Source organism: Strigops habroptila, chromosome 2 (assembly GCF_004027225.2).
Source record: "Strigops habroptila isolate Jane chromosome 2, bStrHab1.2.pri, whole genome shotgun sequence".
NCBI classification, from domain to species: domain Eukaryota; kingdom Metazoa; phylum Chordata; class Aves; order Psittaciformes; family Psittacidae; genus Strigops; species Strigops habroptila.
The window spans coordinates 93849536-93877341 of record NC_044278.2 but is presented as its reverse complement, the minus strand read 5'-3'; the positions used below and the strand labels follow the sequence as shown (position 1 = coordinate 93877341).

Genomic DNA, 27806 nt, shown 5'->3' with positions numbered 1-27806 from the left:
GACAGCAGTACAATGATGAGTAGAGTTAATGACATCAGAGGTGTCATTAGAGTATGGTGGTGTCATTCAAAGTATGTCATTTAAAGATGTCATTTAAAGTATGATGAGGAAGCAAAGGAATCTTAACGTTAATCTGTTCCAAGAGAAATGACAGAATTGTTCATGAAAGGCAGCAGTGACAGACTTTTCCAAACCTAGTTCTCTACGGAGATAAAAATCAAGCGACATAATTAGATTACATGATAATGAGATACTTTCTGTCCCAGCAACAAAGGATGCAGTGTTAGACTGCCACTGGTAAAGCTAGGTGTTTTAAAGTCAGAGGTAGAGAGCTAGCCCAGACCAAACAGTAGTAAATGAGAAACCTTTGGGATCTCTCTAGGCCATTGGTATCAGTTTTCACAAGTCCTGGACCAGAAGAAAAGTTCCAGAGAACTTAAAAAACTTATCCTGAGAGAAGGATTAGACAAGAATTAAAAATAGTCCTTATTGTGAATCAACACGGAGTTAGGGAATATGTCTTTTGCCAAGCCAGCTCAGTGATTTCTTTTAATGAGATGTAGAAGTTTGATTGACAGGGAAGTATTGATACCCTATACATGTGCTTCTCTGTAACATTTGAGTTCATTCTGTCAGGCATTTTTATTAAGAAACTAAACTAGGTCAGACTTGTGGATTAAAACGCATTAACCACCTTGTCTCAAACCTATGGTCCCTAGTATGCAAGAATTCGTAAGAGATGACCATTGCCAGAGTACCACAGAAACAGTGCTGGCTGGGTCCTCACCTTGTCAGCGTCCTCACCATGGATGGTGCTGTGCTGCTCCTGCTTGGGTTTTGCCTACTCTGCTCTCAGAAATTGTGGCACTGGGGAAGTCCATCCAAGGGGTGAGGAGCACGTCCCATGGAGCAGTCCCCTCCCCATCTGTGGTGCTCACTTGCGTGCGTGTCCGTGGGCTCCCACAGCTGTCAGGCACCACTCTGCCCGTGTGGATGGAGAGGACTGCATAGTCTGGAGGTGATCCATGGGTGCCCCAAAGCTGGCAACCAGGGCACTGGAAGGTTTTGGGCCTCCTGCATTGGTAAAACACCTGCAAACAGCTGTCTCTGCAGTCAGTCAGAGCATCATACCCAATGGGAATTGGCAGGGAGGGGCGCACAGGGAAAGAGGAGGTTGTGAAGCTCTAGTTCTGCCAAACTAACCTTATTATTTTTCCCTCCTTTCTCTTTTGACATTAAACAGACTGAGTGGATGAAGGGAAGATACAGACACAATTAACCAGATATTGCAAACAAGAGGGCGAGCTGCTTTTTATGGCTAGTTTATGTTTCAGACACACCACTATACAGAATAATGCAATAACAAAAAACATGCGGTATTTACCCTGGGTTTATCCACTGCAAGTCCTTTGAGAGCTCCTTTTGTTTGTCTTTATTTAATTGGCATGGTCAGATGGCCACCAGCAGGTCCAATTAGACAGATTCAATAGATTCCACTGTACATTTTTATTTTTTTCCTCATCAGCATGTAGCATAAAATGTCCAAAATAATTTGTCTGAGTACTAGTAATGAATATAAAGTGCTTGTTCCAGCCTGCATAGAGTAAGTTTCAGCTGTATAGCATTTTATGGTCAAAGCAAACTGGGTTAATAATGAAATCACTGATGCAATCTTTAGACAGCCTTAGTGGAGAAGAGGGACTATTGTGTGTTATGATGCAAGGTATTTGGTTGCTCAACTTTGCGCCTATCTGAACACAGGCAGGCATTATGCTGTCCTTTGTAGCTATTTTAAGCTTTGGCATTTAAGTGTTAGGTGGAACCTATTTAAGAAAATCTCACCAATGGGACTCAGGCATGCCTTTGATATCAGGTATTTGTTTAAGTGCTTTGTTGAATTGGAGCCTAGTAGGTCCTCTTGAAAAGAAAGTGATTTTCAATCTAATAAGGTTATCTTAGTGTGAACATTTTAACTACATCAATCAATATGCCCGTCAGGAGTAAATGACTAATGGGATTTCTCCTTTCTTTCTTTCTTTGTTACCAGAATGATGAATTGACTTTGCCTGTTGCTGAAGATTCTCATCTCCTTAATGCATTGCAGATATGTTTAATGGACGCAAGCTGTCATGGTCTGGCGGTAACCAGTACCAGCCAAAAATATTTCCCCATGGGACTGGGTCATCAGATTCCAGCTCTGCTCTCACAATGAAAAATATGAAAAGGCTGGAAATGGAGTACACTGCTTCTAAAGAGGCCTTCACTAAGCAGAGAATACAAGATTATATTAAGCAGACTAATCTTGCTTGCTTGAACAAAGAGTCAGCTAGGAAAACCAGCACAGAGCTTGTCTGGGATGCAGAGTCCGAAGAAGCCTCCTCATCCTTCTCTGTAGAGCAGAGTGAAAATAGTGAAGTTTGCTGGAAGACCTCTGAAGACATTTCAAGGAAAGATAAGCTACTAGCAGGTATTTTTCAGCAATCTGTTAGAGGGAAGGAGAGACAATAAGATGGCTGTACTTGATCTTTTCTGCACATTTCTGTTTGCATATGATTAGGTATGAGTGCCGTGCCTGGGCACCTGAAGTGGTGATGGATTTTGAGGAACAGCATGTGCCTGCCCTTCCCTGCCTGCCAGCAAGTGCTGCAGTTGTGTGGGCAGCCAGGCTGCTTTGTACCATGTTTTGAGCAAAAATAGTGAGCTGTGAGAGCGTGGTAAGGAGCACCAGACTTGAATCACAACCATGGAAAGAGCTCATCACAAATGCAAGGGGCTAGTCTGGGAAAAATGGGATTTTACCAGTGATTTAAACAGAAGCAGAGTGAAGCCAGGACAGAGTGTAAACAGAAAACCCACCCCTCCCTTTTAGGCAGCACTTCTGACTTTCAGAGGTGTTCAGAGTACAAACATTTAGTTTTGTCTGAATCAGAGTGGCTCTGTTGCATGTAAATGCCAGCAAATTAATATTAGATAATTATCTCTCCTATTAGATATCTCAAGCTATGTTTACATTTTAAATATATACATTTATATACAATCTGCTTATAACAATATTTTACAGCTCATTAAGTAATATGGTCAATGTTCGAAGGCAGATAGATAGCAGGGACAAAAATGTAGTTAATCCATGGAGAGGAAACCCCTCTAAATCATGGTGTGGGGGGAATGACATTTTTAAGGATGGCAAGAACTTGTCCTATTTTGTCTCTGTCTTTCTGTGGTGACACAGCCCATCTCCTCTGCTTGCAAGCCAGGATGTGACTTGTGGCTGTGTGGAGGACAGGGTCATAGCTGTCCCCTCTGAGTGGGTGAGGAAGGAACAATGGACCCATCAAAAGCCACTAGAAAGGGACCGCACAGCAGCCATGGAGAATGGTAGCTGCTTCCTTGCATAGGGAGAGTCTGGCTTTCTGCAACAGACACTGGATTCCAGACTGGGTCCCAAGAGGGAAAACTTTGCCCTAGCCTAAGTGTAAATCAGGTTTTCAGAGGAAAGATTGGACTTTTTTCCATATTCCTCTTTGAATATGCTGTGAGCATTCATTCCACCTGATACAGGAGAGCCCCCAGCACAGCCCGCCTTGACACAGCCAGAAATGCACAGCCAGCACGGAAGAGTCAGGCTAATCCCTGAAGTAAAGGGTTACCCATTTCCTAGAGAATTCATGCATTGGTCCTCCTTGGGGGTTGGCCATCAGAAGTGTTTTCTGCTCACTTTTGCATTTTTCTCAATGAAAATTTGCCAGCTCCGAAGAATGAGAAAAATCGACTGTTTGCATGTGTAAGGTTTATTTTTAAGAGCTTTCCACTTGGAAATCAAGTATTCTCAGCAGGCATACATGTGAGCTGCATCCTTGAGGACAAATATGCCCCGGCAAGAGGCTGAGCATCTGAAACAGCTACAAGTGACTGGAAGCAAATGCATGCAGAAACCTGTCACAGTGTTATCCCAGACAGCTTGTTTGATTTCCACATCACAACTTAAAATTCAGTCGAAATATGAAGTTTCTTTCATCCTGTTTTAGTAGAGGGCTAGTATTTAGACACAAGTAGATTTACCAAGGAAAATCAAATACGGGAATGTCTCATTAGGGACCTAGAGTAAACAGTTAATATATCTTCAAGAATTTGTACACTACAATGATTCATAGGGCTTCTCTGGCCTTTTCAATCTCTTTTCATACTGTTTTGTCTTTCATAAGAGTGGCTTATGTAATCTGAGCAGTAACCTTCCTTCTGATGCTTTCTCTGGCTCCCTGTCCAGCCATGCCTCTCTTTTTTCCATGCCTCTTACTGTTCTACATTTTCTTTTCCCTCATCTCCTCTGCAACCCTACTGCCTCCCCAAATGCCTCCATGTCCACCCTCTTTCCCTAGACCCTACATGCCCACAGGTGCCTTTTCTCTCTCTCACCACCTTCTGCATATGCCTGCCCTAAATCTCTCCTCTGTCCTCTCTGACTTTCTGGAAATAACACCTCTTAGGATGTAGGCACTGAGGTGGGTTGTATAAGAGCTAGTTTATCTGATAGAGCATTTCAGCTGAGCTGATATGTACAATTAACCCAGCAGATGGGGGCTGTAAGAGCCCCCAGGTCTGCTCCGCTCTGCATGAAGAGGGAGACATGCAGCCTGTGGCCATTGAATTGATGCAAACCTGGAGGAGAAGGATTCAGCTCTGACAGCAAACCACTCAGGGTGCTTCAACTGCCTGTATGAGGTGTTAAGGCAAAATTATCAGTGTCCTCCCTATTCTCGTATCATCATGACCTTCCCACAGAGGGGCAGCCCCAGTTTGCTTCACCCCATTGCCCCTGTGCAGCTGCACCAGCACGAGCAGGGAAAATGAAACACCCATGGGAATATGGCCTCCCAAAGAGCCAGTAAAATCAGGAGACCCAAACTGCTTACAGATGAAACCTGAATGGAATGGCAAAGTAAATAAGCTTGTAACTGTTGTCTCTCCTTCTGCAAAGCCTGCCTTGGTCTCCAGCAACTTTTTTTACAGCTCCTTTTTTGGGAGCTTTTTCTTTGCTCTCCCACAATTTATTATACTATTAAAACCGATGGGGAAAAATGTTCCTCGTTAAGGTGGGAAGGTTTTATCTGGAATACAAAATAATGAAATGGCAAGAAATCTCAGGGCAAGGGAAAAATCCCGCTGTTCTGCACAAAAAGAGGATTTTTTTTTTTATTATTTTTTAAAGAAAGCTTTTTCCTCCCCTCCAGCATCAGCTGCAGATTCCCCGTCAGCACAGCCCACTGGCTTTAAGCCGAAGGAATCCAAGTAAGGAGAGTAATTGGTAACATTTTTCTATATAATTCAGTCACATTAGGCTGTATTTATGCCATACGTGGGCGAGCAGCAGGAACACCCAACAACTGGAGATTTACAGTATGCCTGAGACATCAACAGCCTGTCAGCTGCCGCTGTGCCCTTGCTATTAATAAACTGGAAGTAATGTCTGTCCAAGCGGTTGTCTTTGGGACCCTCAACATTTTCTGTATTAAAAGGGATGCTGCTGGCCTCTGCAGAGGGCATTTTTATTATTTTCTGTTGCTGTTAGACAGATAAACCCCATGCAGCATCTTTCGAAGCGGCTGTGATGTATGATTTTTACTCTGCAGGCTGCTCTTCCAGCTATAGGGAAAAGGGAGGTCTGATTCCCCGGTCACTGTAAATCCACGGTATTACCACCCTTCACACCACCAATGCTGCTGCAGCAATGTGGATTTACAACAGGGATATAGCTCACTCCTTTCAGCTGTCCGGTATAAACATATATACCTGATCTTCCTTACAGAGAGAAGGGGAGAAAAGAGAAGAGAACTTGAATAAACATGCCTGATCTTCCTTACAGAGAGAAGGGGAGAAAAGAGAAGAGAACTTGAATAAACACACTTGCTCAAGAGATGAATAAAGGCCAAGTTCTTCTGCAGTGTACTTTGAATGGCACTCAGTTCATTGAAAACATTCCTTATATGAATATTGTAAGGATGTTTTGGCTTTTTTCCTTAAAGATGTTACCACACGTGCTTGGCACTGAGGGAAATGAATATAAGCAGCTGTTTAAGGGAAGGCTGTTGTATCACTACATGAACATGCAGAAAGGTGGTTTTTTCATTACAGGATTATAAATTCCTAACTCGCAGCCTGAAAGAGTGCAGGCTTTATTTCTTCCCCAAATTCTTCCCCCAGATCTGAGGTAAAACCTCTGGTGTGATACCAAGGGGAATCAGCCTTATTATTTCTAGGCTAATAGAAAATCACTATACAAATGCAGGAAAAGCAAGAATGTCCAACCCATCTGAGAGGTTTGTGCCTTCCTTCAAGATGCAGAGATGCTGCAGTGGGAGCTGGAGGAGACCCAACAGCCCAGCTCCTCACAGAGCTGGCCTGAGCTGTCCTTCAGGTCCAGCCATGATTTGGGGTGCAGCCACCTGTCCATGCATCACTGGGGCTGCACACAGACCCCTCATGGACAGGTACCTTGCTTGGTCTGAGCACGTGTCTTGTCCTTGAGCAAACACCAGCTTGACCTGTGGAGCAACTTTAGTCACTCACCAACCTCCTGGTCCCAGGAACAGGGGCTCCCATGACATTGGGTTTGCTACCTGTTGCAGTTAACCTGCATGTGGGCCTTTACTGGGCTCTGCTCCTCATGTGTAAGGTGGAGATGACAGTATTTCGCTACCTCAATAGAGCTGGGAGAGCAAACACATGATGGAAGCACCAGAGCACCACTGCTCCCCCTACTCCTCAAAAATTTCCTCCACAGATACATTAATTTGTGTGTGCTGTGCCCAGAATCCTGTATAATTCATAGGTAACTAATAAAAAAGCAGTGATGTGTAAAGGCCTTGTTGAATTAATCATGCAAATAAATTTAAAAAAAAAATCAAAACCACTTCACTCCTTCCCTTGAAGCAAATCAAGTCAGGCCCAACCACAGTTTGTTCAGCTGCTTTTTTTAATTTTTTTTTTTTTTTTTAATTTTTAATATCATCGGGGCAATCAAAAATTTCTCCCTGCATTACACAGATAGAAGCAGCTGGACACCTTGATTGCACCATGATGTAGGTTCACTGTCACATGAAGAGGAGGGGAGATTTTCTCAACCCATAGCATTTGATATGTCTATCAATGCCCCAGGAAGGCCGAGGCCCTTGTGCCCAACCAGTCTGTCAGCATCCCATTACTGGGAGCAGTTCTGCTGGATTGAAGGGCGATTCCACTGACCTGTTCAGGGAAACGTGCCAGCAGCATAAGAGGGACCCCTCAGTGGGTCTCCCCACTTTATCTGAATGTGTTACCCACTGCCAGAAGCTGCTGGCTCCCATGAAGGACTAACACTGACAGTTTATGGAATAACACTATTAATATAAAATCGTGACAAATTCAGGTTCGTGATTGCCCGTGATAGGGACTGTCTGCAAAAACAAGGTTGAAGTGATACACAACCAGACTATAATCACTAATAACAGCTAGCGTTAGTTATTTAGAATGCATAAAATAAAGTTCTTACTCAATAGGTGTCCCTATGGGGGAGAAGACAGGTTCAGCCCATTGACTCCCATTGACTGATCCCAGAAGTTACAGTGGAGTCCTCCCTGCTTTCCCTTTCCTAATTTCACATATTTATTCCATTTGATTCAGGTTAGTAACTCCCCATAACCCTCCCACCATGTACAGAGTGGTCAGTTAGTTTGCACATCATTTCCATCGAAAGCACACCCTAGTCATGTTTTGCTGACACATGAAGCCGTATGTTGACGATGTCCATGTGCTGAACGAGGCTTCCAGGATAGTCTTTCCTGATTAGAGATTCGTTAGCCCTGTTTCTTAATCTGCCTATACAGGGGTAAAGCCTCCTCTCCCCCGTCAGTTCTTTGTTCGTCAATGTTGTTCATCCTGACCTTGTAGGAGGCCCTTGTATCTGTCCAGGCTTCTCCATAGTAACGCAGGTTTCAGCTTTTTAACTCTATGCCTATGGAGCTTGAGTGACTCTAGTCATACACACTTTGTTACTGATGGGTGTAAAATCTTCTTGCTTTGCTTTTACAAATACAGATCTAGTTTCCTTGTTTGGCAGCTGCTGTGTGGTTTATCAGTACATGGTGCCTTCAAGTTCCTACTCCTACAGGGAGTGTAACAGAGCCTGGCCACGGGGCCTTCGCTCCACTCCACCCACGCTCCATTCAGTTTCTCTTAGCATATGCCAAGGTTGGAGGGTTGCCTGGGGAACTATCACTGGGTAGATTCCGTGCATGTCAGCTGCATCCCATCCTGGAAGTAGCAGCTGCGTTTTACACTAAGGTTTCGTTAGTGTTATAATATAACTTGGGATGGCTGGGGAAAAGTGGTCCCTAATTTCCGCCATTTTCCCACAGTTCAGAATGATTTCATACCTTGACAGACAACTTCAGGTGAAATGAGAGAGTGGCAAGGGGTGTGTAAAGCCTCACTTGCTGCTGGATGTGCCGCGTTAAAGAAGGGGTGCCCCAGCAGACCCCAGCCTGTGTAGGGTGCAGAATGATGCCATATCACCCAGCGGAGTGGGGGTCACCTAATGCCATTTGCAGAGGACAGCAAGTTCATTTAAAGCAGCCCTGTCCAACGTCTCAAGTACTCAGAGCTCTAAGTTTCTGTTTAAAAATAAATGGCTTTTTGGCATCAGTTTAATAAAAAAACTAATAATAACACAAGGTAATCTTTTTTATTCAGTTGGAGCACTTTTGATAAGGATAAATGCCTTTAGCTACCAATATCCTGAGTTCTGTTCCTCTCCTATTAAGTAAGGTACTCTCCTGGTAAGCCAAGGCAATGCTGAGCACCTTGCCTGATAGCCCAGCAGCTGACAAGCATCAAGAGTGCTCTGAGCCCATATGACCCCAGCCCACTCTGCCAAAGAGCAGGGATGAGGTGATATTGCAGTGAGCTGCCCCTCGAAGTGGGACCTGCTCTCCATCACCACCCTAAGCATTGACACTGAAGCTGAGGGATGACACCTGCTGAGGTGGGACGATCCCCAGAGATGCTCAGCATCTACAGCCCATGCTGTGTCAGTGTGGGTTGTCTTGGTCAAGAGAGATGGTTGCGACCCAGAATGGAGGAATATTCCAGTTTTCAGCTTCTTGATTTTAGTAGACCTCTTTGGGCTGACGGGTCCCTCTCTTCTTTCCTGAAAAGGAGGAGTGAACTTCACTTGAAGCTCACACGTGTTTTGATGGGGCTGTCATTGCAGTCTGCCAGAAGTGTGCAAAAGCCATTCCTCCCCTCCCTGCCTCCTGCAGTCCTGAGGTTGTCCCTCCTTGATGCCACCAGCGAGACCGGCCTCTGCAACCATCCAAGGTTACTTTTCAAGGCCAGCATCTCCTTTTAGGCAAACGCAACTCCTCCATCACCAGCCATAAGGGTTCAAAAGGACATTTGAGGGCCTTCTGAACCATTCACAAATGTGATTCAAATCAATCACATTGATTTCCAGGAGCACATTAGATACCTAAATGTTTTAGGGCATCCTGGCCTAAGGGTTTCTCTATGAGAGAAGCACAATGTTGTCACTAGGCTGTCTCAGCCCATGAGGGTTTATGAAATGCTTAGCTAGCAAAATAAAAAGCATTAACTTCTTGGCTACAGCTTTCTGCCAAAAGATAGTCAGGTTGTGCTTCAATGCAGATGTCTCAGGGAAAAAATGTGCAGTGCATTAGAGAGCTGTGACTCATAGAATAATTATCCTCGTTTCTCATAGTTTATTAATAATTTAAACCCAATCTTGGTGTTATTGATCTATCATTGAATCGGAGATTTATTTCAGATCTGTAGTCACTGAAGCAGTAAATTTAATCCCCCTTCCCCTCCCACCCTTCCATCCACTAAACTCACTTTATAACTAAAACATGATGTTTAGGCTGTTTCAGTAATAGGAGAGGAGGAGGAGAAGAGCTCAGAGGCTGTGTGTGGCAGGAGCAGCTTTAAGCCCACAGAAGACCAAGGTAAGCGGCATTAAGGTTCTGGTTTTAATACACCTTTTTTGACCAACCATCCTCTGTGCATGGTCTCAGGAATTGCCGAAAGGACCAAATGCCATTTGCTGGCATATACACCACAACCAGAAGATCCTAAACCAGTTTTGCCTATTTTCATCGGAGTTTGCTTGCCCATTTAGGTCAGTGCCCAGCTAGCCATCAGTTTTACACACATCCCAGTTGTGGATGCCAGTCCTACTATTTGTCCCCTGGACACACAGATATAGAATCATAGAATCATAGAATAGTAAGGGTTGGAAAGGACCTTAAGATCACCTAGTTCCAACCCCCCTGCCATGGGCAGGGACACCTTGCCCTAAACCACGTGGTCCAAGGCTCTATCCAACCTGGCCTTGAACACCACCAGGGATGGAGCATCCACAACCTCCCTGGGCAACCCATTCCACTGCTTCATCACCCTCACTGTAAAGAACTTCTTCCTTATATCTAATCTAAACTTCTCCTGTTTAAGTTTGAACCCATTACCCCTTGTCCTACCACTACAGTCCCTAAGGAAGAGTCCCTCCCCAGCATCCTTATAGACCCCCTTCAGATCCTGGAAGGCTGCTATGAGGTCTCCACGCAGCCTTCTCTTCTCCAGGCTGAACAGCCCCAACTTTCTCAGCCTGTCTTCATACGGGAGGTGCTCCAGCCCTCTTATCGTCCTCGTGGCCCTCCTCCGGACTCGCTCCAACAGCTGCATGTCCTTTTTATGTTGAGGACACCAGAACTGTACGCAGTACTCCAAGTGAGGTCTCACGAGAGCAGAGTAGAGGGGCAGGATCACCTCCTTTGACCTGCTGGTCATGCTTCTTTTGATGCAGCCCAGGATACGGTTGGCTTTCTGGGCTGCAAGTGCACACTGCCGGCTCATGTTAAGCTTCTCATCAACCAACACCCCCAAGTCCTTCTCTGCAGGGCTGCTCTGAATCTCTTCTCTGCCCAACCTGTAGCTGTGCCTGGGATTGCCCCAACCCAGGTGTAGGACCTTACACTTGGCTTGGTTAAACTTCATAAGGTTGGCATCGGCCCACCTCACAAGCGTGTCAAGGTCCCTCTGGATGGCATCCCTTCCCTCCAGCGTATCCACCGAACCACACAGCTTGGTGTCATCGGCAAACTTGCTGAGGGCGCACTCCATCCCACTGTCCATGTCACCATCGATAAAGATAGTGAACAGGACCGGTCCCAACACCGATCCCTGAGGGACACCACTTGTTACAGGTTTCCAACTGGACATCGAGCCATTTACCACAACTCTTTGCGTGCGGCCATCGAGCCAGTTCTTTATCCACCGAGTGGTCCATCTATCAAATTGATGTCTCTCCAATTTAGAGACAAGGATGTCATGCGGGACAGTGTCAAATGCTTTGCACAAGTCCAGGTAGATGACGTCAACTGCTCTGCCCCTGTCCATCAGTTCCGTGGCTCCCTCGTAGAAAGCCACCAAATTGGTCAGGCAGGATTTCCCCTTAGTGAAGCCATGTTGGCTGTCACCAACCACCTTGTTGTTTTTCATGTGCCTCAGCATGTTTTCCAGGAGAAACTGTTCCAAGATTTTGCCAGGCACAGAGGTGAGACTGACTGGTCTGTAGTTCCCTGGGTCTTCCACCTTCCCCTTCTTGAAAATGGGGGTTATATTACCCTTCTTCCAGTCATCGGGAACTTCACCTGACTGCCAGGATTTTTCAAATATGATGGACAGTGGTTTAGCAACTTCATTCGTCAGCTCCTTCAGGACCCGTGGATGGATTTCATTAGGTCCCATGGACTTGTGCATGTTCAGATTCTTAAGATGGTCTCGAACCTGATCCTCTCCTACAGTGGGCCTAAGGTCTTCATTCTCGCAGTCCCTGCATTTGCTTTCCAAGACTTTCGTGGTGTGGTCAGAGCATTTGCTGGGGAAGATGGAGGCAAAGAAGTCATTAAGAACCTCAGCCTTCTCCAAATCCATGGTAGCCAGTTCTCCTGATAGCTTCCGGACAGGGCCCACGTTGTCCCTAGTCTGTCTTTTATTTGCTACGTATCTATAGAATCCTTTCCTGTGATCTTTTACATCCCTTGCCAAACTTAATTCTAGCTGGGCCTTAGCTTTCCTAACCTGGTCCCTAGCTTCCCGGGCAACGCTCCTATATTCTTCCCAGGCCGCCTGTCCTCGCTTCCATGTTCTATAAGCTTCTTTTTTCCCTCTAAGTTTCCTCAGCAGCTCCTTGTCCATCCATGGAGGTCTCCTGGCCCTCCTGCTGCACTTTCTTCTAGTCAGGATGCAACACTCTTGAGCATGTAGCAGGTGATCCTTGAATATCGACCAGCAGTCTTGGGCCCCCCTGCCCTCTAGGACTGTATCCCATGAAATCTTACTAAGGAGGTTCCTGAAGAGGCCAAAGTCTGCTTTCTTGAAGTCCAGGGCAGTGAGCTTGCTGCATGCTCTTCTCGCTGTCCTGAGGATCTCAAACTCAACCATCTCGGGATCACTAGAGCCAAGGCTGCCCTGGAGCATCACATTTCCAACCAGTCCCTCCCTGTTGGTGAGCACAAGGTCCAGCATGGCACCTCTCCTCGTCGGCTCCTCTACTGCTTGAAAGAGGAAGTTGTCTTCCACACAATCGAGGAACCTCCTGGATTTCTTGTGCCGGGCCGTACTGTCCCTCCAACAGATGTCAGGATGGTTGAAGTCCCCCATGAGGACAAGGGCCTGCGAGCGTGAGGCTGCTCCTATCTGTCTGTAGAGCGCTTCATCCACAGAGTCCTCTTGATCAGGCCAAACCCCTGACTATGGCACCACCATTCTAACCATTTATTAACCTGCCAAACACACCTAGCTTTTTTAAGGTCCTCCCCTTTGTCCTGGAGAATCGATGAAAAAACTATGTGAGCTCCAGAGCCCCTAACCACCTCTCCCAAGGCTCTGTAGTCCTTCTTAATGTTCTCCAGGCTACTGCTATCTATATCTCTAGCACCCACATGGACCACTAGAAGGGGGTAATAGTCAGCAGGACTTACTAGAGCAGGCAGCCTCTCAGCAACATCCCTGATCCGAGCCCCTGGCAGGCAACACACCTCCCTTGAGACTGGATCAGGCCGGCAGATGGGTGCCTCTGTGCCTTTCAAAGTAGAGTCCCCGACTACTATGACCCCCCGCTTTTTCCTGGAGGCACCAGTAGTGATCCTCTTTACTGGTGCATCAGCAGGATGCTCATTAGGTGTGGTGGGTGCTTTCTCATTAGCCCCCTGCAGAACTGCGAAGCGGTTCTGGGTGGGGACATCAGATTTAGGAGGAAGCCCCTTGTTGTTAATTGTCCTCTTCCTCCTTTTTTTGTTCGTTTTTCTCGTGACTAATTCCCAGCTTCCTGGGTTGCTGCCCTCCTTCTTTCCTATGTGAGCAATGCTGGACGTTTGCGGCCCCTGTGCAGTTTGGGCCTGGAGCAAGCAGCCCAGCTTCCTCTCAGCTTCCCTGGCATCTTTCAGCTCACCAACAGCCTCCCGCAGCTCAGCCACCTGCTGCAGGAGGACCTCCACCAGGGCGCACCGAGTGCAGACCTGCCCATTGTGCACCCTCGCCTCAAGAGACCAGTCGAGGCACTCTCTACACTCCGAGGTCTGCGCCGCAGCCTCCCCTCTCATCGGCTCTGTCTGGGTGCCTACGCTGGCCACCGCCGGGGCACAGCTCCCAGAGCGGGCCCTGGTCCTGAGGCGAGTGCTCCCCATCCCGCTCGCCCTGCCTGCGCCAACTGCCGCGCCGCACCCCTGGTCGCTCGCGCTCCCTGGGATGGGTTTTTCCCCACTGAGGGCTGGTGCCGTCACTCCTGGCACCGCCCCCTGTGAGTCAGCTGCTCGCGTCAGCGGAGCTGCCGGCTCCTGGGCAAGCCCTGTCGAGGACTTGAGGCTCCCTCGGTCGCTCTTGCCGCTCCGAACTGAGGATCCGGGACGCTGTGCCTCCCCCCGCTCCGGTGTTAAAGGCGTCCTCTCTGGAGATACTCACCTCGGCAATTCAAGGTGAGCTCACCAAGGTAAAAGCGCCTGCACCACATAGGCTGTTGCAAGGCAAACAAGCTCTTGTGCCCAATCCTAATCTTCTTAAACTGGTGAAAACCTGAAGCAGCTGCCGGGGTGTCCCAGGAGTACTATGAGTGTAAAATCAATTTAAGTGCGTGGAGGATCAAGCCTAGAAAACTATAATGTGAAGTTCTCCAGCAGTGCTCACTTGGCTGTACGATGTGCCTGATGCATTCACTAATATAAGCAGCAAGACCTGGCCTTTTAAAGGAAGCCAGGAATAGAAGACAGCATGCTTTATGGCTATAATGTGCCCAGAAGAGTGATTTTTGCAGGCAAATGAAATACATTTTTATTAGATGAATCGTAGTATACAGTTGGGGTGGAAAATGTGTTCTTGGCTGCACCACCTCTTTCTCAGGTTTGAAAGAAAGCAACAAATGCGCCCAAAGGCTTATCCATTCTTTTCCATCTATATTAATGGATACAATTAAAGATATTACCATCCCCTGCCAGCCCATCCTTGATGCTCTCCTTAAGACTCTGCAGCTGGAACCACAGCAAGTGGGGACTCTTGGCCACAGTCGGGTCTCCTGCAGCTATGGAAATGTGCAACAGAGCCAAGCTGTCACAGCCTTGCTCTAAACAACAGAACTCAGCGTAACGAGGCAGAGAGGATGTGTTGGTCAGGTTAAGTGCTGCATGTACCCCCAAGTGTGTGCTCTTAGTGCATCTCATGTATCTTGACCAAGCAGGAGACATCCCTAGAGATGAACAGCGGGAAAACAAAGCACAACAAATTCAGGGTAGTTTGTAGCTATGTTTTCCAGAGGTATCATTCTTAACTAAATAGTCATGGAGCTGGGTTTTCCTTGGTTGGAGTTTGTGGGAGTTTTGGTGTTTGGTTTAGGTTAGCTAAACCTGGAATAAGACCAGGGAAATGCTGCTATTTCATTGATCCTGCAGGACAAGGATGATGCCAGCAGTAATGTATCAGGGTGCAGGTGCTGGGTGTTGTGGGGCTGTTGGGAAGGGAGCAAAGCCAAGGAAATCCATGTCTGGAAACGCTAGTGGGCAGCTTGATCCCTGTGATGCTGGGTCCCTCCTGATGGGACCATTATCATCCACAGGTAACAGCTCCTGCAAAGCCGAGGCCGGTGGGTCATGGGGTGTCAGAGACCACGGGAGGCAAGAAAAATATGTAGTTTGGTAAAAAAAAAAAGTTGGAAAAGGGCATGGAAGAAGGAAAACTGGGAATCTGAGAAATAAATAAATAAATATTATATTGGAGAAGGAAAAAATATCAATAGCTGTGGGCATATGAACAAAAAACTAAGGAGGACAGACCCGAGAGAGGAGAGGAAAATAAGAATAAGGAGTAAGAGAGAGGCAGAGTGAGAGAGGTAGTGGAAAACCAGAGAGTGAGACATTGAAAGGAGAGGTGGATATAAATTAGAAGCAAAACTTAGAGGAGAAGGAATTTAGCAAAATTGCAAAATTAAAACTACAAAGCAAAGAGCGGCTGACCCCAGAAGCAGAAGGGAGATAAGCTCAGTAGGGCAACACTCCTGGTTGTCCTCTGAAAGTTTGATGACAAGATAGTGCAGACAAAGCAAATCCTCTTTTCTTCTGTCTGGATATGTGCCGTCCTCAGAGGAACCAGGCTGTGAAAGAAAGACCTGGGACACAAAGCACTTCCTTTCTGTTTGGGATAAAAAGGGGAGAGAGCAGACAGAAGAGGTTTTTGCTTTTCCTGTCTTTCCACCTCTCCCCTACCCCCCCCCCCCCCCCTTTTTTTTTTCCCTCGTTTTGTTTGTTTTTTTTCACCAGCTTTGACACACATTTGTAGCTAGAGAGTGGTTGCCTGGAGCAGTGACCTGCTTCATGGTGAGGTCTGCTCCATCATTTTCCAGAACAGATACCAAGCCAAAGGAGGGGCACAGCTGCAGTCACTGCCTGTGCTACCTCCCTTTGACCACCCCAAAGTCCTTGGTCTTCCATCACTGGGTGCAGCAGCTTGAAACCTGCAGGAGAATTCATGGAAATCCAGCTCTACGCCTTCTCCTGTAGCTCATCTCTCCATCCCTGCTTTTGCTTGTCAGGCATTTGTATAAATAGGATTAACATCTGCAGTTACACTTAGCTAGGTTGCAAATTACACAGGCTATCAAGCCTTGTGCTTCAGGGCATACACTGATTACCATCAGAGGTGCAAAAATGAGTTTTTCCAATAACAGAATATTGCATGATTGACTGGGGACATTATGGGGCAGACTGGATTAGCCTCTGCCATCAGTATCTGTTATGTGTCATTATTGCATCAAAGCACCAGGCGTGCGTGAGCTGCTTCCATCCAGGCAGCACTGGAGGTGGCTGGGTCCAGAGGGGTAGGGTTGGTTGTCAAAACCAGTACTGATTTCTGAAGCTGCTTATAAAATGTGCCCCCAGCAAGCCATGCTTCCTGCTGCTGCTTGTCTATATCCTGGTCTGCATGCCTTCAGCTGGTCAGAGGAGCCTGCCCTCCTCATCTGACTCTAGTGGGATCAAGAGGTACCAGAGGATCTGGGACACACTATAACAGGAGGCTGGAAGGTATCTAACTGAAAGGTCTGATGACCCCATTTTTACTGTGCTTCCAGGGGCCCATGAGAGAGGCAAAGGTCCCCATTAGCTCTCTATTATATATAAACAGCTTTGCCCACCTCCAGCTTTCAGGCCATCTCATTTCCTTCATCTTAGCAGTGTCTCATTTGAATGGAAGAGCTAGAATTGACAGAAAATCTAAAATAAGAAACATAATTAACAGCAAAACTTTAATTCCCCTTTCTAAGCCATTTCTAAATGTGTTAGTGCTTATTTATTGAACCTGGCTTGACATTTATACAGTTCCTTTTATCGCTAATAGGGTTGATTACCAGGTTGAATCCTACTGCTTTGAGGAAATGGCTGCTCAGTATTCAGAGCTGCCAAGCTCCCCCTGCACAGAAACACCCACCTTTCTTTGCAAGAAATATGTGTTATTCAGCACAAATATATTACAATAAGGCCATCGCAGGAGTGAGGAGCCTGAACCAGTGATGCCTCATGCATGAGCCATGTGGCCATGAGGTGCCAGGGGTCTGCCTTTCTGTGGCTAAAAGCCACATGTGCTGGGAACTGGGCTGGGGTTTACCCTGGCTCATCTGCTTTGCTGGGGTGGCAGGATACCCCAGCCAGTGACAGGCAGGGATCTCCAAGGAGGAGGAAGAGTGGGTGAGAGGGGCAGCCACAACAGGAGAGGAAGATGGAAAAGGTGAGGGAGAGCAAAAGGGAGAGAGGAAGAGGAAGAGGAAGAGGAAAGCACCTGATTTCCCCAGGTTGCAGCCAAGATTCCTGCCCTTGCCTGCTTGCAGTTCACACTCTACATTCAAGACTCTCGTCTCCCTCCCTGTCCTACAGAGCCAGAGGCAGCAGGGACACCTTCCTAATGGAAACCTAGGGGAAATAAATGTGGGTGGGGATTTTTTTCCCATAACAGTCACCATCAGAGCGTTTGCTTCAGTGTGTGTAACGGATCCTTTTGTACTCCCTCTCCTGAAGATCAATTGACGAGCCAGATGTCTGATTGTCCTCCTGTTTCAATACATATCGTCATTACTCCTTCAGAGCTGCTGCAAGATAGCACAGATGTCAATAAGAATAGAATTTGTCCTTATGGTTACTTTAAATTAGGCTTTATAGGTGAAAATGGTCAGTTTTCAGAAAATCAGCCTCACCTCCACATTACTGAGCGTGCAATGTCAACATGAGGCTGCTTGGGCAATGCGGCAGCCTCCAGAAATAGGCAGGCTCTTAAATGCGGAGAGTGACAAGCTGACCCAGCTTGACAAGCTTTGCCAATGGCTAGCCAAGTCCAGGGAGATTACCCTGATCTGGGAAACAGAGATAGTTGAGCTCAGGAATTTCCTCCGGGGTGTGATTACTTTATAATAGCCACTATCCTTCATCCTCATTTCTATCTGGAAAGGAGGTGCAAAGCAAGGCTCCCAGTTTGTGTCTGTCAGCTGGTAAATAGCCAAGGCATGAATTTTAAGGCAACCTTGGAGAAATACACAGGGACGACACAAATGGTCTGTCATTAAGGTGGTGAGGTTTCAGCCAGAAGGGGCACTTATGTATTGTGTCAGCAGAGCGTCCGAGTGTTTGTTTTTAATTTACTGGGGAACACTTGAGTGAATGACTCGGATTTCGACTGACCATTTGAAGCACTGCTGAACATTTTGGTTTTTTCACTCTCCCATTGTTCAAAATTATGCATTCTCTTTCAATGGTGCCTTGGAACAATAAAACCCAAGGTGATCCAGGCCAGGCTGGGGAAAGGTGGGCTAACTGCCATAAAACATCCTTGTTCTGAGACACAGCCACCCCCAGGTCATGTTTCTACCACACAGTGAGATGCACAGTAGAGGTCTGCATGGAGCAAGAGGCATATCCCTTGGTTATCATCTGCATTTCAGAATAGGTTGGTCTCCAGCTGAGGACCTGCAGAGAAGACTTGTCCATGCAGGAGAAGGTGGACTGGACAGGCTTCCTCAGGTTCCAGACCTGCTGATGGGAGGAGGTGGTATAAGCCAGTTTTCTGCTTTTGTGCCTTCTGCTTTATGTCAGTGTGCCCATTCAAGGTAGCCAGCACTCAGGTGGGCTGCTGCTTCCCCTCAGTCACTAAGGTCTGCTTCAGGGGTCCCACCAACAGCCACAGTGGTCATGGCTTTGTCTTCCACAGGAGGTGTATCCTATTAGAAGGGTCCATGCTCTGAATTGGTTGGCCTACACAGACTTTTGCTTTGGGAGATAAAGGAAAAGAGGATGCACCTGTCTGCGGGTGTTGGTGAAAGAGTTTTTAAGCTGAGAATTGTGCCTGGTGTGTTCAGGCTGGAAAGCCACCAAGAGGCTCTGTCTCTGTGATTCAGGGGCTGTTTTAGAAATGGTGACAGGCAGCAGAACCAGACACCTTGGGCTACATTTAAGCCACTTTGCCTTAGTGGGAGATATGGCCTGGTGTGAAATCTAGGGCGTAGGGATGATGGCAAACGGTCAGCCAACAGAATGCACCTGGCCCATCATCCTGCCCTGGAGGAGAGCCAGCAGATGCTCAGGAAGCAGTGCAAAAATAGAACGAATATGTGTTTATACTTCCCAGAATACTCTCCATTCCCCAGTGGTCTGTGACTCAGGAACCTCGTGAACTGTAGACATCATCTCTGCATTTAATAGTCCTGGATGGATATTTTCTCCATCGATTAGTTTGCACCCTATTGAACCAACACAAATCCGCTGTTCCCTATGGCAAGGAGTGCCACAGCTAAAAATCTCCTGTTTATTCTGAACTTGTCACTTGATAGCTTTCTTTGATGATCACTCTCTTCCTTTGAAGAGCACTGAATAATGTGAACAGCTGTTCCGCAGTCACGCCACTCTTCCCATCGCAAAACTCGGTCATATTTTTCCTTCAGTCATTTTTGCTTCCAAGATAAAAAGTCTTAATCTATTCAGTCATTCCCTGAATGGAGGCCCTTTTATGCCTTTGATCATCTTCAATTGCCTTCCTCTGTAACTTTTCTATTTCTTCTGTATCATATTTGAGATTGGTGAATCTGGACTGCACAATAGTATTCAGGAGATGGGATTTATACAGCAACATAATGATTTCCTCTGTTTTGCTCTCTCTTCCTTTCCTAATAATTCCTAGCTTTCTGTTTGCTTTTTTGATTGCTACTGAGTGTTAAGCTGACATTTGCATAGAGCTATCTATTATAACCTGAAGATTTCGCTCCCAAGTGGAAATAGCCAGCTCAGAGCCCATTATTTTGTATGTAAAGCTAGGATTGTCTTTCCCCATGCGCATCACTTTACATTTATCTACATCAGATTTCATCTGTGATTTTTATTACCCTTTTATTCAGTGCCACAAGGGTCTTTCTGCAACTCTTCACAGCCAATCCTTTGCCTCAACCACCCTGAATATCATCAGCAAGCTTCTCCTCTCCCTGCTTTCTGCTATTCTGAGATTATTTATTAATATTTTGGGAGCATGGGACAATGTTTAGGCTAATTTAGCATCTTTCCCTCTCAAATTTGAAGTGCCGGGTGCCAAGGAGAAGGAAGAAATGCAGCTTCCCAAGCTCTTGGGGTGTCGCTGAAGATCAGTTGGCGTTTCTGGGAATGGATGGCACTGTACCTAACCGGCATGTCTACCACTCCCCTTGCACAAACAGACTGGAGGGTTGAATCCGCCTCCTGGGATGTGTGTCTGCCCCTTCCACCAGACTGTATAGGACCAGTGGGAGATGGACAAGGTTATGGTGGCCCTTTCTCCTGCTGAAGCTGGGCCCAGGCACAAAGAGGTGCACAGAAGTCCTGGGACCCCAGGAGAGGAGGTGGAGGGGAAGCAACGGATGGCAAAGCCTTTCTCTGAGAAAACCTCTGCACACAAAGTTGTGAGATGTTGCTCTGAATGAGTAGGAGCTAATTGGCAACTCTTCCTTGCAAAAAGCCTGTCGAGCTTGCCCAAGAGAGTCTAAGGCTGGAGTTGGACAAGAAGCCTCTGTCCATGGGAGGAGAGCACGAGGATGATGGGTTGGCAACTGCCCTCTGCCTTTGCGAGGGGAGACCCAACTGGTCCATTAGTGAGAGGAACCAGAAGTTACCAATGACGAGCACGTTTTCAGTGGTGGTTTCTTCCCAGAGAGCAGTACCTTGCAGCAGTGCCCAGCAGAGTATCAGTACAATGAGGGGCACTCCTTCCTGCTGAGGCATCCTTGTTTGCAGTAAGAGGCTGGAGAGCTTTTTGGCTCTTCATAGCCAAAAGGAGTCAGGCTGCGCATCACGCCAGCACCGGAGGCGAGCACAAAATGAATTAACCTAGGCAAAAATCAGGAGAGAAAGTGAGCACCTTCACTGGAAGGTTCCTCACCTCTGCCTAGTGGCGCACCTTGAAGCAGCAGGGATGCACAGAGCATGTTTCCCTCTCCTCCTCAGCACCAGTGATTTCTTGTTGCAGCTTTAGAGGCAGGTGGTGCAGGATTTGCAGCTCTCTGGTGAGATGCCTTTCGGAACAAGCATGTGGCTTCCAGAAGAATGCTCTGCAGAGGCGGTTTGATGTTTCTGCAGCTGCAAGGGAAGAAAGAAAGATAGTGTCTCTTCCCTGACAACGGAGCAAAAATTGCTCCAAAGTGCAGAGGCTCTGCCCTTTAAGAGACTGAAACTTGACTGTAAGAAAACCAGGATCTGTTTGATAAGAAGTGATCAGGTGTCAGTGGCTCAGGCACGAAGTGTCTCTTGAGCTGCAGGAAGACTTGTGTCTCCTGGCAAAAAAATGCGCATGCACGTGAAAAAAAACCCACTAGTTTCACAGATCCACAACACAAATCAGAAATTCAAGAGAAGTCAGACCCACTGATGCTGCAGCCATCAACCCCCTCCTCCTCTCAGTGGGTAAGGTGCTCAGCCACCTTAAGCACAAAGGCAGAAGTCTCAATTTCCATCTCATTTAAAGCCATTCCCTCCCCCCATCGCATCACTACACGCCCTTGTGAAAAGTCCATCTTCAGATTTCTTGCAGGCCCCCTTTAGGCACTGGAAGCTGCTCTAAGGTCCCCCCAGAGCCTTCTCTTCTCCAGGCTGAACAAGCCCAACTCTTTCAGCCTATCTTCATAGGAGAGGTGCTCCAGCCCTCTGAGCATCTTTGTGGCCTCCTCTGGTCCCACTCCAGCAGGCCCATGTCCCTCTTGTGTTGTGGCCCCCAGAGCTGAATGCAGTACTGCTAGGGGATCTCCTGAGAGCAGAGTAGAGGGGGAGAATCCCCTCCCTTGACCTGCTGGTCACACTGCAGGTGATGCAGCCCAGGACACGATTGGTTTCTGGCTGCAAGCGCACACTGCCAGCTCATGTTGAGCTTCTAATCCACCAACACCCCCACATCCTTCTCCTCAGGGCTGCTCTCAATCTGTTCTCTGCCCAGCCTGTATTTGTGCTTCGGATTGTCCAACCAGGAAGGAAGAAAGCTAATCATGAATGTTTCCATCACAAATACTTTGCAAACACAGGTTATTTTTATTTTCCAAATTGCAAAGATGCTCGTTTCCCTTGAAGTTTTTCCATATCAGGATTGCCTTAAAAACTGAGCGTGTCTTGTTTTTAATGTAGTTTCTCAGAGTTTTGGTTTTTAAAGGGGGCTGCTTTTTAAAAATGGTTTTAAATTTTTTAAAGTTTTAGGGCTTTCAAAAAGGCTTAAAGGCTTTTTTTTGCTCTTTTTTCCACTCAGGGCTTCACAGGATGTTAAAAGAAGGCCAAATTAAAAAGTTGTTCACATTTTCATATGAAAAAAAACTATAACTTTCCATTGAGCTCTTAAGAAGGAGGTGTAAACGTTCCAACATTTGGGAGCACAGATATTTAAATACAACCTACATTTCCTGACATTATATATATACATACTGAAAAGGACTTCTAGTGTTACACTTAATGCAGTGGGCTTGGTTGCCTTTATGGAAACAGCTTAGACTTAAGCCCAGTTTAGTTTTTACTAAATTAATGATGCTGATGCTGCATTTCGTTTGTCCTCTGAGGAGACCACCTGGACAGAAGACTCTGCAAAATGCACCTTTTGTAATGCCCCTGAAAAGCCAGTCCCAACACTCGTGGGTCTGAGGGAACAGCCCCAGGAGAATGGGACCCTACCTGTATGGTGTGAGCATGCCTGTAACGTTAAGCTTCTTCCTGGCAGAAAAGGAGAGCAACCATCCCTCTCCAGAGGGATGTGGGCAGGGGGAGCTGGAGGGTGAGGAGGTCCCCATGCCAGCCCCACCGCTCCTGGTGGGAACTGCACCCCACAGCTTTTTGCTGCAGAAGGTATAAGGAAGTGTTTGATGCTGTCACCCAAGAGCTGATGAGTGAGGGTGAAGCAGAGAAAGAGCTGGACATCGCTCCCCATTCCAACCCTTCCCAAGCTGAGCTGAGGAGCAGCATCAAGGAGAAACTGTTTCAACAGTAAGGGGCTGAGGGAGACAAGCCTCCGGCTCTGCTGGATGGAGACCAGACCCATTAGTCCCTTCACTCTGGTCCCAGAGAATTTCTCTGGTAGGAACCTATTTGTGGCATTGCACTGCCGCCCATGTGCACCAACAAGCGCTGAAGCATCCTCATGTCAGTCCTATGATGGTACCACTGGCAGGGAAGATCCATCATCTGCTCTGGGCAGGACATGCTGAGCAGGCAGCAGCGCTGAATGGGGCCAGAATAAAATGTTGGAGAGGATGGTTCAGTGGTGCCAAGGCAATACTTGGCTGAGAATCCCTACACAGCTCATCTTCACTGCAGAACCCCTGGAAAGGCACTGAATAGCTTGATGAGGAGCACCTAGAGCTGAGGGCTCAGCAGCCACCAGCTGCTTCATCTCTGCAATTTTGGCACTGGACCTGGTGTGAGCCTTTTGGGTAGGTCTGTCTTCTGGCTCTGTGGGGGTCAGCAGCACACGTGGCATGCAGTGCTTGGTCCCGCAAGCCATGCAAGCTGAGCGTTGACCTGAGAGACCAGAGTGGCAGTCAGGGGCACAGCACACAGGTGGAGTGAAGCAGAGCACCCAGCCACACAGCAGAGACCGTATGGGGCTGGATGGAACCCCCTGCCAGCTCAGCCCCTCTGCAGCAAGGCTCCTCTCTGCCCTCCCCTGCTCCTCCGCACCCTTCCCAAACCAGACAGCGCTGCAGTTCCTGCAGACGTGCGAGAAAATGACCTGTGATTTAGCACACAATCAGAGGTTTTGTTGGCTTTTTTATTTCCTACATAGAAGCGCATTATACTGCTCTCCCCTCCAGAAATATAAGGGTAGCAAATCCTCCTGCCTGGGACTGTCTGTCTTCTTAGCCTCATAAAAAGCCTGAAAAATGAAAGCAGGAACAAAATCGTTGGTTTGTTGCTTTTTCATTCCCCTCTATCCCTTACAACCAGGAAGTAATTCTTAGCTATTCTGCAGAGCCAAAATGTGCATCTTCAGGTTATAAATTAGTGCTGCAGTTATGGCTGGGGTCAGCCACTTCCCGTGTATGAAATGCCTCCAGAGGGAACTGCTGTGCTCGAGCCCCTCAAGTTCCCACAACAGACAAAACCTTTCTGCACGTGACAGTGTGCTGCTGCTCCTAATGATGGTGCTAAAAGGGAACAGCAAGGTCTCTCCACTTCCCCCCCTCCTAGATTCTCTCCACTCTTCCCAGAGAAGCAGGCGGTAATGCTCCTTATTCCTATTAGAAAGCATTAAACCCAGCTTCCTTGTAATGCTGGGAGCTAAGCCCTTAGCAAAGCAACGTTTCTGTTTCACTTGTCAGTGTGTTGCAGGATAAATTACTTTTGTGTCTGATGGAAAGAGGGCCCTGGGCAAATTATATCATCAGAGAGCAGCTAATAACATAACATAAGAAAAGCTGAGCTTTGTATTTGAAATGCAAAAACACAAAAGTGAAGGATGAGTTTTCCTCAGCTTTTTAAATGGTTTTAATTAAGAAGAAAACAGACAAAAATCCCCAAGGTTAGGTGGAAAGTGCAGAGTGTGATATTTTGGCAGTGCTCTAGGGTTGGTACCGCTGTGGGGAGAGGAAAGCCTGGGCAGACCATCCCTGTCCCCTGTGTCCAGGCAGGCACTCCCATGGAACTACTCCTATACTCCTACCTGGCTCTCATCACCTTGCTTTTGCTTCTTCAGCACTGCCATTCTCCTGATCCCGTAAGACGCCATTATCCTGATGGACAGACACTTTTTCTCCTGTTCCCAGGACACCCTAACCCCAGTCTCCAAAGTTTCCTTTCAGAAAACCAGTATCTGGGGGAATCAGTAAAACCCATCTTGATTTTACAAGTCCTCCCCGTGCTGAGAGTAATTAATGGACATCTTAAATGTCTAACCGACTATTACAAATCATTTTAAATAGCTTTTGCAATAAAGCATCCATCAGACTTCTGCAATCCTACCATTCGCCTGCAGACGCGTTGTCCTTTCATCCATCACACAGCAACCAGGTTTTTACAGTCCGGCCCTGAGGTGATCCCTAGAAGCACTCAACCATCACAGACCCCGTCATCCGTCTCTCCTGACCCCACTGGACCACATGCTTGCCATCAGTGTTACCCATTCGCTGGCTGCCGCCTTGCCACCGAGCTTGGGGAGGCTGCTATAGCCCTCCCAGCCTTTCCCAGCACCTACAAATTAAGGGCAATGCTAAGGGACCACTCTGATATTTACGAAGATAGTGTGATAGCTTTGATGGAGGAAAACAGAAAACCCGTGGGTAGGCCTTCTGTCCCGCATATGGACCGGTTCAGGCTTGTCTGTATCCATTGCTGTAGCACATCAGAGCTGCAATGTTATTCTTTTTTCCTGCTGTTTTTTCTGAGCTGCAGCATGAGGTAACACTGGGGGAGGCCGAGCCGCTCTCGCAGCCCAGTGAGAATCAACTTCTTCATGCTTAGGCAGGAAAAACTTGATGTAACACAACCATGAATGATAAAAACTCCCTGCGTGCCATGGCTGGGGGATGCTCAAGCACCAGAGCTGCCTGCCCCGGCTGTCATGAGACGGAGAGCATCGGTTTGGATTTGTATGCTGTAAATACAGGCTGTTTTCCACCAAACACTGCGTTTCCTTCTCATTTGTAGTTTGTCAAGGCCATTTCTTGTACCCAGCACCACACACGAGGACCTGCTTTTAGCATAAAGGTTGCCAAAGCAAAACAAATTATCATGACCAGGGACTTTCAGAAGATGTAGACGTACAATAGGAAGATGGAGACTCACACATCACAGAGCCCACATTCCACCTGAGGATTTCCTCTGCCCTTTGGGGACTCAATGTTCCCCCAGGGGCCAGCCAATTTTTGCAGTGTGCTTCTACTGTAGGACAAAAACTGTTACCAAAAACCTCTGCCTGACGTGATGCATCAGGTCCCAGCAGTGACTCTTGGATGGCAAAAATAAGATGTTTGGTCCAGCTCCAGACAAACGCAGCATTTGGGACAGGGAAGTTGTTGGCTCTGGATCCATCCAGCTTTGTGTTTGTCCTCAGGACCGCCCTGGAGCCCTGCACTGGGATCTGCTTGGACCAGGCAGAGGCCAGCCAAAAGCACTGGAAGTGGCGTGACTTCAGCCACCATGCTCACAGCCCTCCTTTCCAGTCCCCCACCATGAAACCTAATGGCCACGTCACCATTAAAATCCTGGCTGAGGATCAAATTGACTTCTGTTCACAGTTGCATCCGTTTCATCATGGGGTTCCAACTCCAAGTGGAGAGCAGCGGCAGCAGGGAAACCACCCAGCAGAGATAAGCTTGGGGCTGCTGCATGGGGCTGGTCACAAGCTTTCAGGTAGAAAAATCACCGTTTCATTCAAAAGCAAATTTCCTGCCTGTGTGAATCTTAATGAAATTCCCTTCCAGGAAAGCATTTAGATAAGATTGAAATGCTGTCGCTGAAGGGTAAGAACAGCAAGACGCACAAATTCATTTTGAAACACTATTTCTTTTCAAAACATTTATATTAAATGTCAATACAAACACAAAGCTTCTGATTTTATCTAAACAGCGTTTGACTTAACATGAAACAAGCATCTGGCGAGAGGAATGCCAAAATCCTTTGGTATTTGTTGCAGCTCAGGTTTCCCACCTCTGACCCTTCCCTGGAGGTGGAAATGCTGTTCTGGCCAGGGCTCAGCCCTGCTCAATGCCAGTGCAACTGCCCAAGCCTGATGCTGTGCATGCCTGCCCTTTGCTGGATGCATACACGACTGGTCAGCTCTGAGACGCAGGTCGCACATCACCAGGAGCTCATGTTTGGTTGGGGGCTGTGGCCTTAGAATGAAGGATTCAAGTTGTCTACCCTGTGCAGACACAAACCAAATGTTGACAACCCTCATAGCAATAGTCTGTCTGTGGCCACAGATGCACTGCTAATGAAGACATCTGGAGCAGCTATTCAGAAAGGTGGCAACAACCCAAGGTCAGTATACACAGTATACAGAAGCATAAAGCACTGGCACCTGCTCCTCCATCCCCAAAATTCACTATGCAGGGGCTCTCTTTGCAGTTGAAAGACCCAGAAACAAGTCACCAACTTAGGTGGATGGAAAGCAAAGTGAAGCTCTTTCTTCAGTCTAAAAAGATTCAGCTCAGGAGCCTGCTGTCCAAAATACAGACAGTGTTGTAATACTTTTGGCAACCCCTCTCTTAGTGATATCACTTCCATGTTTTTCACTATCTTCTATCTGTGGGAAATACTGAAATGAAGTTATTAAGACCTGCAGGAAGCAGTTACATCAGCATTTCAGAACAACTTTTTCTTCACCAAGGTGATAACAGTCACTTTGTGATGAAAATAAAGCTCCTTAGTTCAAGCTCACAATGCCTATCTTCCCGTACATCAAGTCCTTGTAACACCAAGCTCGTCTCAGCTGAAAGCACTTGATGGATTGCAGCGGGGTTATACACCGAACCTGCAGTACTTTGAAGGAGATGGCTTCCTTCCTACAGCTGATGAACTGGACTTAGGGAACTACTTGTACCAAGTGTGACCAACAAGCCTGCTTTGGCTCTCACCCAAAGACTCCCGGGCTGGTAGAGAGGGATGATGAACAGCACCCGGCACAGCAAAAGCTATGCTACGGCATCCCTGTTGTACAAAAAGAAGCGTGAATGCTTGGCCAGCTGCTTTGGCATTCACTTCATTTATGAAAGATGTAATCCAAAGGGCCAAACCTTTTCA

At 47.1% G+C, this 27806-nt stretch overlaps 1 protein-coding gene across 1 annotated transcript; it reads left to right on the top strand.

The window, feature by feature from the left end:
- The first annotated feature begins 2106 nt into the window (after positions 1–2106).
- On the top strand, positions 2107–27476 carry LOC115604450. The gene is given in 10 exon segments (XM_030477575.1): positions 2107–2467; positions 5229–5286; positions 6199–6205; positions 20557–20658; positions 22622–22751; positions 22898–23051; positions 24561–24930; positions 25988–26283; positions 26285–26333; positions 27132–27476. Coding segments are annotated over 10 exon segments (1647 nt in total). The 3' UTR covers positions 27252–27476.
- Positions 27477–27806: the final 330 nt, after the last annotated feature.